Consider the following 16,565-nt stretch of genomic DNA (forward strand, 5'->3'; position numbering starts at 1 on the left):
ATTTAGTGTCTCTAACGCTTTCACGCCTAATGTAATAAACAAATACTAGTGACATTTGGCATAAAATTGTCGGGAATACAGAAAAGGATACAGTACCTTTCATCCAGAAAAAGTACTTTTCAAAGACGAATGGAAAAATAAATTGGAAAATAAAAACCCGAACATATTTTCGCATGCACGTAAGCTAAATGAAATTAATCTTGAAATCAGGGAAGACGTCAAATATGATATGATAAATTAATATTGATTGCTTCAAAACAACAATATCAGCCAAAATAATGAACAACCTCCAGGTAATTACGTTAAAAGGCTGGCGGGACCGCAGCGGATTGAAGCTCCTGTCACAGCGTATGTGATTATTCATGTTTACAACCACACAAAAAACGTTATTTTCATTTTGTACCGCGAGGTTCAGCGTGAAGCTTTTTTGGTATTTTAATCCATTTTAGTACTAACAGGAGAATTGAAATGAGTTATGGATACAGCGATCTTTCCGTTTATCAGGCGATTTGCGTTGTTTTTTTTTTTGTAGGACTGACTTAATACCTCTTTTTTGAAGATTTATTTTAGAAGTTAGTCTAACAATGCGGCGTCTGACGAGACTCCAATATTCTGGCTACATATTTTTGAAGTCAGCTCGCTGTTTTGCCACCCGCATTTGCATTGACTTGTATTGGCAATACGTCTCGTAATCATCATTAATATATTTTTTATTCCGTTACAAGTGAGCCCTTAACTGCAATCTTACCTTGTAGTAAGTGATGATGCAGTCTAAGATGGTAACAGGCTAACCTGTAGGGGAATGGCAGTTATATGAAACCTACATCCACATCGGGTCCTACGCGACATCGCACCGGAACGCTAAATAACTTAGCGGCACGTCTTGTCGATAGGTTGGTAACTATCCACGGCAGAAGCCTCCCACCAGACCAGGCCAGAGAAAATTCAGAAATTATAAATTCCCAAATTTGCGAACGTTATGCAAAAGTCTCAGACCTGCAGATTTCACTGCGATATTTTCCTTTACCTTTAAAGCAAGTGTTATTTAGATTGCTCAAATTTGAAACTTGACTGCCGACTGCCGCACTGGGTAGTGACCTTGCTTTCAGAGTCCAAGGCCATTCGATTCCCACAACTGAAAAATCAATATTTTTCAGTGTCTGTGTGTTTATCAGTATATTATAAGTTTTTATGTACTATTAAAGAATACTTTTACTTTTAAAGAGTACTTCATACTGACCCAAAATTGCCAAGAAAGAAATAAATAAATAAATTATTCATAAAAATATTCATCAGCCATCTTAGACCAATAACACAAGTTACGCTTATTTTGGGGCTAGATGGCGATGTATGTATTGTCGCAGTCTATTTATTTATTTATTTAAAAACCCCACATAGCTCCTAAAAGTGCCAGGTATCAAACTTGAAAATTTATGTATAGAACAAATAAATTAAATTTCTATCATTTATTATTTTTCTTTTTTTTTTAAATTATTAACAATGCTTAAGAATAAATTAATAAACACTATAAAAAATGTATAAAAAAAAAACTTACACCCTCCGCTTGCGGGGCTTTTGAATGCCCAAGCAACCGGTGGTCAGGGCTCCAGAGTGAGAAACCTCCTCACAATACGCGCCGTTTCAAGGACTACTGCCTTCTGTATCCGACCCTTGATCCAACAACCAAGCGAAAGCTTCTTGAGATGTTGGTCGAAGCTTTTCGCGAGAAGACCATTGACTGAAACGACGATCGGAACAACAACGGTCGACTCAACATTCCACATGGCGGTAATCTCGTGAGCAAGGTAGAAGTATTTAGATACTTTTTCCTTTTCAGCTTTCACCAGATTATCGTCATGTGGAATAATTATGTCAACAATTATTGCACGGCGCACTGATCGATCGACTAGCACTATATCAGGTCTATTAGCTGTAATATACCTGTCAGTGATAATCGTTCGATCCCAGTAGAGCAATGCACTGCTATTTTCAAGAACTGACGCCGGGTCGTTAATGCATCTCAAAATCGATAAGGCCAAACCGAAGAGCAAGTTGTTGATGAACTATCCTGGCTACTTGATTATGTCTGTGCAAGTATTCGCCGTTAGCAAGATGAGAACACCCGGAAACTATATGCCTGAGGGACTCCCCAGGACGATGACACGCTCGACATATGTCTAGAGTGCCATCTTTCATAATGTGTTTCCGGTAGTTTCTCGTCTTGATGACTTCGTCCATAATTGCAAAGACAAAACCCTCGGTTTCCCCAAATAGGTCACCGAACTGTAACCAGGATACAGATGCGATTTGATCTACATCTGGTCCCGACAGGGCCTCGTAGAATCTGCCATGCAACTCCTTACTCTTCCATACCGCCACACGATCTGAGTTGCTAAGTACTTTTGGCTTGCGCCAGTTCTCTTTGCCAAGGAATAGTGGAGAAAGACCCTTATCTACTGCAACGACATCCTTACACATACCCATATTCATTCTAAGAAAATGATTGCACACCTCACGATTATAAAGGAAATTATAAATTAAATATTATTAATTACCCAAGACTTGTACTTTGAATAACAGTATTTGTTATTGGATCTGCCTAATATGGAGTAAAAAATAGAACCTTACAATGACAAGATAAGTTCCGTCGAAATCGGTTTTTCCCGTCTATCTCGCTATAAAACGAACTATTTGCAATGTCCTGGACCTGCCTTCGAAATGGCTTTGAAAGTACCAAGAATTGGAATTTAAGCATTCAGCCAGACCAGTGGCGTGCATAGAGGGTATGCACAAGGTATGCAGATAATATAAAATGAAGAAAATGCCCAGTGCAAGTTATTAATACTTAAGGGTATGCTTTTTATAACTCTAACAATGCCTATCCTTAAGTTTTTTATAACTAGTACTGGAGATTTTCTTCATTTTATATCATCTGCATACCCTCTATGCACGCCACTGAGCCAGACATGTTTCAAAAAAGTTTCTCTAGGTCGTAATTTCATTCAAGTAATCACAGATAGTAAATACAATCAAAGTAATTGTATTAATATGTAATCAAAGATTTTATCGCTTGAATTATTAACACAAGAGGCAAAGGTAGAAGTTTATATAAGGTGAAATAAATAAATAATATAAATAAATAATATAAATAAATAATATAAATAAATAAATATACTACGACAATATCGCCATCTAGCTCCAAAGTAAGCGTAGCTTGTGCTATGGGTACTGAGATAGCTGAAGAATATTTTTTTATGAATATAATACACATAAATACTTATAATATACAGATAAACACCCAGACACTGAAAAACATTCATGTTCATCACACAAACATTTTCCAGTTGTGGGAATCGAACCTACGACCTTGGACTCATAAAGCAGGGTCGCTGCCCACTGCGCCACTCGGCCGTCAATGGCCGAAATGTCATTAGCATTGACCTTTAGTCAATGTTGTAGAGCAATTAGTATAATTGCGAACATAGTGCTCATCAGCATTAAGATGTGAACCACGAAGCTCAATTAGCAAAGATTTGATAGTACGTAATTAAACCTATCAGGTAGCTGTAACTATTGCTAGCACGCACCTGCTTTAGTAAATTCTTCAGTGTAATCTATCTATCTATATATATAAAAGAGAAAGTGTGTGGGTATGTTCCGCATAGGCTTCGAAACGGCTGGATTTCAATGACACTTTCAGGGAATCTCCGGATTGACCTGGCGAGTAATCCTGTAAAGTTTGGTGACGATCGGTGCACTCCTATTTTTGAACTGTCAAATACAGCTTTTATTTACTGATGATATTCTATTGTTGGGTGTGCATGGGTGTAGATAATGATCTTCACCCGCTCGAGAAGAGAATAGAAGAGAATGAATACGGAGAGAAATAAATGATTTAATATATTATGAGACTCAAATTAAAAATTTAATGATGTAAGTTTATTGTTTCAATAAATTAAAGCAAAATCTAGCCCGGCGAAGCGGGCTAGGTACGCTAGTTAAATATAAATTGCATTAGCTGGTACACACATTGTTTTTTCTAACATGTCTTGTAATTTAAGAAATATTTTCATTGAAACTGCATTGAAATAGATACCTAAATAAAATTCCAAAACAGTAAAACGAAATTTAATATTTATAGAAATCTAAAAGTGAAAAGAAGTTAAAAAAAGTTTTAAACCCTCATGTAATAAAAAAAAAACTTCAGGGTTTAAAACTTAGACTAACTAACTATGATTATATTTACTAAAAAGACGTAGTTGGTGGCCACCACAGTCGTGTTTCTTATACAGTGAATTTCCAACACTGTCAATATTTGTGTCTGTATATAACCACCTAAGAAGTTTGAATTTAGTAGTATATGTGGCCATTGAAAAAAGGAGTGTTAACATGTTACATTTTTGACTCTCCACACGATTGCAATATTTTTCATAATAATTTTTCATCAATAGGTAGGTTTCTTGAAAAGCTATTTTATTCGCCTTTAATCTAAAAGTCTTCTGATAGATTTTTAATAATTCACGAAGTTGTAAAACACCTGCAACTTTCTAACACTTCAATCTTACAAAACTTCTACCTTCGAGGGAAATTAAAAATTAACTGGCAAAAATTTTAAAAACTTTGTATTAATTGCAAAGGATATTACATTGAAAATGTATAGATTATATTTACATTATAAACTGTTTATTTCCAAAATTTCAATAATAACGATATTTCATTACTGAAAGAACACCTGACTTTACAATAAAATATTTTAATATTTACTTAAATAACCTAGTAATTTGCGCAAATCTTAAAAGTGAAATAATAATGATGATCTTTTTTTCATGATAATTTTATCATACATACATGAACCCTGTAAACATTACGATCCTTTTTTGGGCAATTGTGTCAAATATAAGTCCCACGACGTAGCTATTACGTAGCACATCTACGCACAACATACTATGCGTAGATGTGCTACGTCAGAAGCTACAGTCCTTTAAACTTTACACTGAATGGTTGTTTATGTTCAGAGAAACTTATGATTTCGACAGAAATAGGAGCTACGTTCAGCTGTACGTACTTATTTATGTTTAATCATCAATATTTCATCGGTCAATTGGGGACCAATGAACAAGATATTTTTATATTCATAATTTTGTTTATAAAAGTCAGGATCTCATACATGAATCCGACGGGGCAATCTTTCTAATTTTTTAACCAGTGTGTGCGTGAGTGTGTTGTACCGTCTTAAATGAAATGAAGTATATATATGATTAAGAATAAGAGTATTTGAAGTTTTTTTCTTTAATTTTGTTACACAAATTGATGTGCACTCAAGTGTTATTGGTTGATTGATTTGTTTTGTCTGAAGCGTTTTAGGCATTGTAACCTTTATCCATGGAACAAAAGTCACTTAATATTTCAAGAGGCTCTCCAAGCTCGACTTATATCAATAAGTCGGGCTTTCAGAAAATTCGGCCCTTACGTAGCACAAGAAAATAATCAAGCTATACTATGTCACTATGTAAAATGTTCTTTAAAAAATCTATCTTAAAAGACGAATGATATTATCTTATAGTATAAGTTTAACCTTTGACAAAGTTTTAATCGAGTTGCAGGAGTATTTAAGTTTAATCGAGTTCTTCTTATCTATTACATCTTCCATCAACATCAAGCTATTCTGTTAGGGTTGAAAGTTAAAAATGTGAGAGAAAAATTAAACATTAAATGCTAATCTTTTTAAAAAGTTTCTAAATACTTGGACCTTGCTCACGAGATTACCGCCATGTGGAATGTTGAGTCGACAGTTATTGTTCCGATCGTCGATTCAGTCAATGGTCTTCTCCCGAAAAGCTTCGACCAACATCTTAAGAAGCTTTCGCTTGGTTGTTGAAACAAGGGTCGGATACAGAAAGCAGTAGTCCTTGAAACGGCGCGTATTGTGAGGAGGTTCCTCACTCTGGGGCCCTGACCGCCGGTTGCTTGGGCATTCAAAAGCCCCGCAAGCGGAGGGTGGTTTTTTTTTTTCTTATAAATTTTTAATAGTTTTTTGTTTTTGTAAGCATTGTTAAGAATTAAAAAAAAAAAAGAAAATCAATAAATAAATAATACTAATAATAATACTACGACAATACACACATCGCCATCTTGTCCCAAAGTAAGCGTAGCTTGTGTTATGGGGACTAAGATAACTGATGAATAATTTTATGAATAATATTCATAAATAATGGTGATGGGTAGATAGTGATGACGAGAACAAAACTAATGTAAATACCTGATCCCCCATGCCAGTGATTATGGGGGTATTCCAATAGGCTGCGAGGCGCGCGACGGGTTCCAAGGCGAAAGCGCAGGCAGGACCCACGAAGGCGATCACGTCGTCTTTGAAATGCATATCGGCCGCCAAGCCCGGGGCAATCGCCCCCGAGCACGTTGGATAACTGCAATAATATTGAAACCGTTAATATTAAAGTCGACATGTCTTCGTGATTATAATAATAGCCTTTATTAACGATCTTACAAATTACATTCACCTTATTCTACTTAGTACTACCAAAATATGTATGTATCTTATATCTTTAAACGAGCAATTCTTGTATATACGAGTATATAATTGGAATCTCGGAATCGGCTCCAACGATTTTCATGAAATTTAGTATACAGGGGGTTTCGGGGTCGATAAATCCATCTAGCTAGGATTCATTTTTAGAAAATGTAATTTTATTTGTGTTTTCCGGTAATAACCGATTTGGTGCAGATGAAGTTGCACGGGTCAGCTAGTTTTATTTATTTATCATAGGTAGGTACATGTACAAGTAAAGTAAAGTAAAGTAAAGTAAAGTAAAGTAAAGTAAAGTAAAGTAAAGTAAAGTAAAGTAAAGTAAAGTAAAGTAAAGTAAAGTAAAGTAAAGTAAAGTAAAGTAAAGTAAAGTAAAGTAAAGTAAAGTAAAGTAAAGTAAAGTAAAGTAAAGTAAAGTAAAGTTAAGTAAAGTAAAGTTAAGTAAAGTAAAGTAAAGTAATTATAATAATGATACAACCAAATGCGTATATTGGTGTGTATGTAAATTTTAATTTCACATCTTATATTGGTGTGTATGTAATAAATGTATGCAATGGTGCAATTTAAAATCTACTGTCCCTGATTTAGGTAAAAACACGTATTACAGTATAAAGCCCAGCTTGTTTGATCAGAAGAACCACCGATTTTTTGACGACCTCCCTGGCGCAGTATGAGCGCTGAGGTCTTTTAAGCGGAAGTCCCGAATTCGGGAATTTCAGAATTTATAATATCAGAATTTTCTCAGGTCTGATCTGGTGGGAGACTTCGGCCGTAGCTATCACCCTACCAACAAAGGCAAAGCTATTTAGCGTTTCGGTACGACGACGCGGTAAATTTGCCATACCCCTAGCAGGTTGTCCAGCTACCATCTTAAACTGCTTCATCACTTATCACCAGTTGAGATTGCAGTTAAGGTCTCGAAGTAAAATTTAAAAATAAAACCCTAAACAATATGTCTTAAATTGTTTATTTAGAGGAGTTTGGTCACTTCGTGAGTACGTCATAATGATTTAAACAGTTTACTAGCAAATTCCTAATTTTTTCGATTTATTACATAAACTTTGAACTTTAAAATTCTTTGAAAAGCAAAGCGCCTTCTGAATCAACCACGTTATCTCAAACAATAAATCGTTTCTTAGAAGATAGAGAAAGTTAATCCGTGGCACGAATAACAAATAAAACTCTTTTAGAAGCGGTAATAGCCAAGTGGTTTAAACTTAGCCTTCTTTTCGGTGTCACCGAGTTAGATCTCCGTCACCTACTTTTCTGTTATTTTCATTCCACGCAATTGATTATGACTTGCTTTAACGGTTTAGCGAAACATCGTGAGTAATCCTGCACGACTTTTTTATGGTAATAATTGACGTAATCCTGCACGACCTTTTAATGGTAATAATCGACGTATTCCTGCACGACTTTTTCATGTTAATAATTGACGGATCAAGTAGATGGCCCACCTTATGTTAAGTGAAAAACCATCGCCTGTAATCAGAGCAACAGTTCACAAAGCATGTAAGAAGAACGTCCTGCAACATGACGCTCTGTATCCATCAATTTGAGGCGTAGGTTTCAAGCCTCGTAATTTAAAAAATAAGCTGAAGGAAACACACCCTTCAGACCAAAACTCAGCATTGCAACATTACTGCTTAGCGGCAGAACTAAGCATGGCGATAGCACTTCCACAACAAGCTCTACTACTCTAACCCCCAAGACATATTTGGCTTTCTCTTATTCTCCATAATATTCTCAAAGGCGTATGGAGTTTACCAGTCCGCACTTGGCCAGAGAAGTGGACTGCGGCCTAAGCCCGTCACATTCTAACTCGGGTTTTTGAGTTTTTTAACTACGATTTATTTAGCAAGTAGGTAAATATGGCCAGCTAGCATGACCCCTATAAAAATTTTACTGTAATTTATGTAAAGTTGTGACTTAATATTTCGAGGCCCCTCATAAATATTGTGTATATATTGTGGCTGTAGGCCCAGAGTTTCTGGTAAATACAATACCCCGTTTTAGATATTTATCATCTAAAGCAGATTATTATAAAGTTTATTAGAAGTTTCTGTCCGACGTGGTTCTTTATTCATTTTTAACTTTATTATAATTTTATATTAGTTTAGTTACGTCAACCCTTGACGTAAGGTAAAGAATATGGCAAAACGAAATCAAAAAGTCCGTTTTTGTCTTTTTAGAAAACATGTTGACGACCTCTCCAAGTCTTTTATAACAAAGACTTTTACGACCCCAAGACTTTTAATTTATAATTTACTCGTATAGTAACACAATAAAATGTTATGTTAGTACGTACCTATACGTAAACTGTAAAGATAAGGAATATGACGTATGATATGCAAACATGGCATTCGCATGCTCGCACAAAAATATCAGATGACATTATTATAGTAATGGATTTTGATAGCGTAATGATTTTATGCTAAACCTGCTTTATGGTGTAGAGCTCGAGAGAAGGATATTAGCAAAACAAGTCTCGGGTTTTGGTTTCCACTATTGGTAAATTTTAATTCCTGAAATAAAAGATAATCCGTATTAGCGTAATTAGGTCTGATTATAATCTTGACTTATGTCATGAATAAAAAAGATTTATGTATCTGGACTGTGTCTGGTGGAGGCTTTGGCCTCGGCTAGTTACCACATTACCGAAAAAGACATGACGCTAAGCGATGTCGCGTAGAAACCGATTAGGGGTATGACTACCATACTGCGTAACAGGTTAGCCCGCTACCATATTAGACTGCATCATCACTTACCACCAGGTGAGATTGCAGTCCAGGGCCAGGCCAGGTCCAGGAAATAAAAAAAAATGGACTTACAAAAATATTTCCGTCAAAAACCTAGAATTTCACATAACCTGCAGAGAAAATTTCAAAATGGGTGATAGCTCAGTGTTTAGGACTTCGGCTTTACTTTCGGGAGGCCGAATGATTTTCTAAGTTATGTGCGTTTTAGTTAAATAGCACTTGCTTCAAAGGTTACGGAAAACCATCGCGAGGAAACCTGGCTGAGAGTTCTCCATAATGTTCTCAAAGGCGGTTGAAGTCCACCAACCCGCACCGGGCGAGCGTAGTGGATTACGGCCTTCTCATTGTTTGATGAGATCTATGCCGTGTAATGGGTTGATGGTTTAATGATGATGATGAGAGAAATTTTCAAGCAATTCATGCAATTAAATAAAAACTGTTAAGACCCACCTGCCCTGAACCTTTTGCAGTTCAACATTGTGATGAGCGAGGAACTTCTTGTTAATTTTGTCCAAGGCCAAGTCCACGGCTGGGCCACAGCGCTCTAAATCGAACGGGGAGTCCAATCGAGAGGCCATCAGCACCCCCACTTTGTACACAGTGCGTTTAGAAACGCAAACAGATAATAATCGAATTATAAACACGAGACGTGACAGTTTTACTAAGAGCATTTTCGACTGGCCTTGGTCAACCTAGTGCAAGCTCACTAAAGTGATGGAAAGTAATTCCTGGAAGGTACAAATAAACTTATTTCGCTGAGAAGAAAGAAAAGTTTGCTCGTTATAAAGATCAGACTCCCAACTTGTTAAGAAAATTATAAAATGCCTACCGTTCTTTCGCTAAAATTTATTTAAAAAAAAGACGTAGATTATACTCTCTTTATACTGTATTTTTTTAAACATACGTTTTTTATGTCGTAGTTTACGCGTTAATGTTCTCGTGGAGTATAATAGCCACTGGGAAAACCGTGCGATATCCCAGAAGGCGTTTGTTATACTGACGCGGATGGCGGGATGATAATACTTGTTGGAAGAGTGACGCAACAGGTCGCTTTTCCCGCCATTAACCCTTGAGAGATCGTGAAAGTAATGCTCTCGGACCCATTACGACTTGAATAAATTTTGAAAACTGTAGCTTTATGAACAAGAAAGTTGTAATGTCTGAAATATTGCAGCCGAGTAAAACACAGTTGTAAGTATAGCTGAGCGTTAGTTTAACTTAGAACAATCGTGTAAATTTATCTACTCATTTCTCTCATTCTAGTTTGTTTTGAATTCAGTTCGTTTTTCTTCAATTATGATGATAAAAAATATCTTTTGAAGTTCCTCCAAAATCGTTACACTATTCACAGCGGTAACAGTTGTTGTTGAGAAGTTTTGCCTAGAAACACAGAGAGGCAAAGCAAATATTTAAAAAACTTGTGTTTGGTATGAGCTACCGTTTAACATCATTTCATCATTCATACCAGCTTCATAAGAATTCACCAATTATGAAATATCAGACGTACTCTGCTACTTTATTTATTTGAATGACTACTTAAATTAAATTCAATGCTAACGTGTGTTTGATTATTTGTCCTTCAAACAACCAATCAGCTTGATTTTTGGCATAGAGTTTATTGAAAGAACGAAGAGTAACAACTCAACTTTGTATCCCAGGAGAGCAAATAGTTCCCACGGGATTTTATCAAACCGTAATAAACGCGGACAAAGAACGCTGGCAACAAGTTGCATGACTTTAAAAGAAACATCGGCTTTGTCATGTAGAACTACAAGTGGGTGTACATTATAAGTGGGAGGTCCAAAGTTGCCAGAGCGGCAATTTGAGAATTAATAATTTAAAAATTTTCTCCTTTCTGGTCTCGATGGAGGCTTCGGCAGTGGCTGTTATTTAGTTAGATTAAGCGCTCCGCACCAGGTACCTAGTGTCACTTACACGACTTTGACGAATCTATTGCTCACATAAAATTACGACAAGCAGTTAAGGTTCTAGGGCGTGCCAAAGAAATATACATACATACACACACTCGAAAAACATTCTTTCGCAATAGAGTAAAATAGACTTTACCTACCCTACCTATTTTTTGTTTTCTGTAAATTCACGTTGTTTCTGCAACAAAAAAACCTGAGAGGTGTTTTCCTCGTTTAAGCTAGATAGGGCAAATAGACTTTACTTTAATATGATTTCGTTACGCATTCACGCCAGAACGTAAAAGTATTCTTGACGTAAATAGGTAATATGGGTAAGAGTACCTGTTATTGGTTTATAGCTTATAACTTTTATTCGGCCTACTCATAAACTTGGAGAGCACTTTATCATAAATCTTTATATCAAAAGAGAAAAAGAAATTCAATATGAAAAGATTGCCTATTAGGTAGGTATGTTTTCAATGTTCATCTTTTTTATATTTACTTAACCGCGAGGCACCCTAAGGATCTGAATCCCTACGTGGTCGATATACCGCGGACGCGTACGAAGCGCTTCGCATCTTCGTTTCTGATCCGCACCGCTAGGATCTGGAATGCCCTTCCAGCTTCCATTTTCCCCTTAAGTACTTGAGTACCTTCAAATCAAGAGTGAATAGGCATCTTCTAGGCAAGCGCGCTCCTTCACCTTAGGCTGCATCGTCGCTTACCATCAGGTGTGATTGCAGTCAAACGCTCGTCTATAAACATAAAAAAAAACAAAAAAAAACGTTGTACGGATCCACTAGCTGTAGTTCGCAAATCCAAGCATACGAACCTTATATTTGCTTAAAATTAATCTATATAGAAGCGATGATAGCCGTGTCGTTAGAACTTCAGCTTCACTTTCGGGGTGGGCCGAGTTTGACTCCCGGAACGTACCTCTCACTTCTAAGTTATGAGCGTTTTGAGCATTTAAATATCACTTGATATAACGGTGAATAAAAACGTCGTGAGGATATCTGCATGCCTGAGAGTTCTTCATGATTTTCTCAAAGGCGATGTTAAGTCTACTAGTCCACTAATCAGCATTTGGCCAGTGGACTACAGCTTAAACCCTTCTTATTGACGGCCAACTGGCGCAGTGGGCAGCGACCCTGCTTTCTGAGTCCAAGGCCGTGGGTTCGATTCCCACTACTGGAAAATGTTTGTGTGATGTGCATGAATGTTTTTCAGGGTCTGGGTGTTTATATGTATATTCTTAGTGTTTGTGTATAATATTCATAAAATTATCATCAGTCATCTTAGTACCCATAAAACAAGCTAACGCTTACCTTGGGGCTAGATGGCGATGTATGTATTGTCATAGTATATTTATTTATTGTGGGAGGAAACTACTGATCTGTAGAGGGCTGGTAATGGCAAGGACTGTTGTCTGGGGCACCCCATAAACATCACTGAAATAAAATTTTATAGCAAAAGTGCATTATTTTCAAGAATTAAAAAAATATGCTCTATTTTTTATTGCAATACTTACTCTACGTATATTTTTAGTCTTTCGTACTAAATTCTAATTTCTAAGGTATGCAATGATATATTAACTGGTTGTAAATACATTAAGAAAATGTTACCAGTGAATAGTGTCTACCTGAATAGTATCCTAGCGGGGAATGCTTAGGACATCAATTATTCCTAATCATCCGGTAAAAATCCCGCTCTACGGGCCAGAAGTAAGTCTTAAAACGAATCTTAGCGCTTTTAAACAAGACAGACCAGTTAGCCGGTAATGGGTTGATATTATGATAGTGATGAATGTATGTCAATCATGAAAACGAACGTTCAATGCACCCAGTCATCGCTCACACAAGGCAATCTGTTACATAGCGGTTAATAGTTTTTATTCCATGATGCTGTTTTTTAAGTATTGACCGCAACTAATGATTTCATTACCCTTCCAAAAATGATTATAGAGTGCTACTTGAAATAATTTAGAATCTGAATTTTTTGAATTTTTGAACTTGAAGTCTTAAAATGTACCGTGACAATGTACAAAAATATTTACCTGCTTTTAGGAACCATCTATGGTTAGATCAGTTATTATTCGCAACACATTGAAGTAAGTTTAGCTTTTTTGAAGTTTTATTACTTTATAATTGTATTTTAATGTAAATTACATTATAATGTAATTTTACTGTTTCTGAGTAAAACTCTGGCTACGCCCTTGCCTGGAATCATTGACGGGTTGGCCACAAAGCTTTAAGATGCCGGCTGTCGGCCATTAAATGCAAGTTTATGATCTGTATTGTTAGTGCGAAGTATTACGGGGATAATGGCAGACATAACGCACACTTGACATAACACTGTATATTGTCCTCAATTTTATCTATAGTATAACCAAGTATATAAATGCTATAATAAATTATTATTGTACTAACGAGTTTCCGCCCACGTCTTCCACACCGTACCTAAACTTCGGATACTCTATTCTAAACAACCTCCTTTTGCCTATTATTATAAATGACATGTAACAGAATTCTACCATATATTATCATCATCATCATATTAACTCATTACCGGCCAACTACAGTGCACAGGTCTCCTCCCACAATGGGCCTTTAGCCCTATTAAAAGCCGTAGTCCACCACGCTGGCCATATGCGGACTAGTAGACTCTATACATCTTTGAGAACATTAAGGAGAACGCTCAGGCATGCAGGTTTGCTCACGATGTTTTCCTTCACCGTTGAGGAAAGTGATATTTTAATTGCTAAGAACGTACATAACTAAGAAAAGTTAGAGATGCGTACTGGGATTCGAACTCGGCCCCCTGAGAGTGAATTCGAAGTCCCACCCACTAGGCTATCACTACTCCATAAACGAGTTAGTTGAAAGGATGGAGAGTGGCAATGGCTTGCAAAGAGAGTATGCACAGGGTATGCAGATGAAATAAAATGAAGAAAATCTCCAATACGTGTTATAAAAAACTTAAAGATATGCTTTGTTAGAGCTATAAAAAGTACCCTTAAGTATTTATAACTCATCCTGAAGATTTTCTTCATTTTGAATCATATGCATACCCTGTGCATACCCTCTATGCACGCCACTGGAGAGTAGGTAACAGTGACTACTTATCCCAGGAATTCAAATAGTTCTCCGGGATTTGTAAAAAAAACTGTAATAAGCCCGGACGAAGAATGCAGGCAGTAATTAGTAGACAGTAAAAGAAGTTACATGCCTTTGAAGGAAGGAACGCTTTGGCTCATTATAAAAGGGAGGTCCCTAGGTGCCGAAGAGGCAATTTGAGAATTTATTATTTCAAAATTTTCTTTTCTGTTACTCGTAGCTAGTCTTCTTTATGTATAATTTTTTATTCCGCAAAGTAACGCCTGCTTCGTGTAAGCAGGCGTTACTTTGCGGAATTCCAAGATATATGAAAATTAAGCTTAATTTGCTATACTCCGCGAAAAGCAGAATCTGTATAACAATTATGCATTGTAAAGTCAATATCTCCTGAGGATGCTCAGGTACATTGCCGAAGATCTGTTTGGTGTGGAGTATAAGGATTGAAGAAATTATAAATTACACCATACATAATTATACCATTCCGCTTTTCGCGGAGTAGAGAAACTAAGCCTTATTTTCATACTAATACTTATTCTTTACCTTTATCGCTTAGTATTTCGGATATTGTTTTTCTCACTCCCACGGCAACTAGTGGTCCCCGCGGACCACGATATAGGTCAATAACGGCTAAGCAAATGAGGTAGTAACTTTTATGAACAAATTTCTTTTATTTATTTAACCGACAGACGACATGAATCAATCAATTCAGCGGCCGGAAATTTTTCTCTGGAAGGTTTCGGAAGTAGTTTGTTACCACCCAGACGTGCCGCCAAGCGATTAATCGTTCCGGTACGAGTCCGTGTAGAAACCATAGGAGTATGGGTTTGATATCTGTCATACCGCTAACAGGTTCTGGTTATCCCGCTACATCTTAGACCGCATCATCATTTACCATCATGTGAAGTTGCTCTCAAGGATATAGAATACTTTTTCTTCCAGAAAAAAACAAATGGTACGCAGCTCTTACTTTTCGGAGCTATTTGTGTTTATGATATTAAATATCACTTGCTTTAAAGGTTTAGAAAAGCATCGTGTGGAAAACTGCATGCCAAAGAGTTCTCCATAATGTTCCCAAAAGTGTGTGAAGTCTACCTATCTACGGTCTGAATCCTTCTTATTAACTAGTTAAAAATAAAACCCATCTTAACGCTTTTAAACAAGACATTTATTCAACAAAACATCTACACACTGCTTACATATTCGCTTAAAATAGATACATTTTATCGTAAAAGCGCAAACATAATATATTTCCCAAGATATCCAAACATAGTCAGGCACTTGACACAACACCCTGACTTTGTTGCGGTCTTCACGTTAGCAAACTAGATGGCGCCACAAATGCTAATGTGATCTATCATTTGGACAACGGAAGACTCTATATCGCGCTATTGAAGTTTTGACAAATGAGTTACCAGTTCGAAGGAATATCTTCCGTATTTGTCGAACATAGTTCCCTACAATGATGAAACATTTTAATGTAAACTTTATAAATGAGGCGGCCTTTGGCATGTGGACGAACAGTGGGCGTGTGGGACCATCAAGCTTCTCTTTTATTTGTTTAATAGCGAATGTATTTTTTCGTTCAAAAATAAAAATTATATTATTTTATTTATTTTTGAACAATTGTTTTACTTTTGATTATGCCTTTATTTTTACCAGTTTTTATGCACGTTTGCCAATAGTCGCGCGGGATGCCGGTTCAATTCTTAATGTTTTTTTTCTAACCCCCACGCATAAAGAAGGTATGGTAAGGTACCATAGGATTAACAGATTTGCATGCATGTCCGTGTGTCTTTGTCATCGTAACGCTCAAACGGGATGGCCGATCTAAATGGTGTTTTTTGCGTATTTATAGGCAGTGTTTAACATATGGTTTATATAGGCCATAAGGTTGCTTTGTTAACATTATCGTTTCGTCTGACACTTTTTCAATCGGAGTGAGATATTATTTTTGCGCTTATACGATTGTTATACAAATATGAAAAGGTACTTGATATTTGGTGTTATAATAAATTTCACAGTAAACTAAATAAATATCAGCTACTCAATTAAAACTTTTAAACAAATATATGAGAACAAAATTTACACCTTTAACATATTACATATACCACATATATAAGTAAATACAACGATTAATAATTATATTATTATTGTTAAAACCACTACATTCACAGGTACACTACAAATACTATGGGATTACTAATTTATTTTAATACTATTATAATCTTTTCAAAGC

The 16,565-nt window shown here is 36.2% G+C and overlaps 1 protein-coding gene across 1 annotated transcript in view; it reads right to left on the reverse strand.

Moving 5' to 3' along the window:
- LOC120633110 (receptor-type guanylate cyclase gcy-28) overlaps positions 1 to 9,896 on the reverse strand; it is a 41,521-nt gene extending 31,625 nt beyond the window's left edge. The window contains exons 1-2 of the mRNA XM_039903221.1: positions 9,754 to 9,896; positions 6,260 to 6,425 (exon numbers count right to left, since the gene is read on the reverse strand). Of these exons, the coding sequence (XP_039759155.1) occupies positions 6,260 to 6,425; positions 9,754 to 9,881 (294 nt within the window). The 5' untranslated portion in view covers positions 9,882 to 9,896. The remainder of the gene's footprint in view (positions 1 to 6,259; positions 6,426 to 9,753) is intronic.
- Positions 9,897 to 16,565: the final 6,669 nt, after the last annotated feature.

Source organism: Pararge aegeria, chromosome 21 (assembly GCF_905163445.1).
Source record: "Pararge aegeria chromosome 21, ilParAegt1.1, whole genome shotgun sequence".
NCBI lineage: Eukaryota > Metazoa > Arthropoda > Insecta > Lepidoptera > Nymphalidae > Pararge > Pararge aegeria.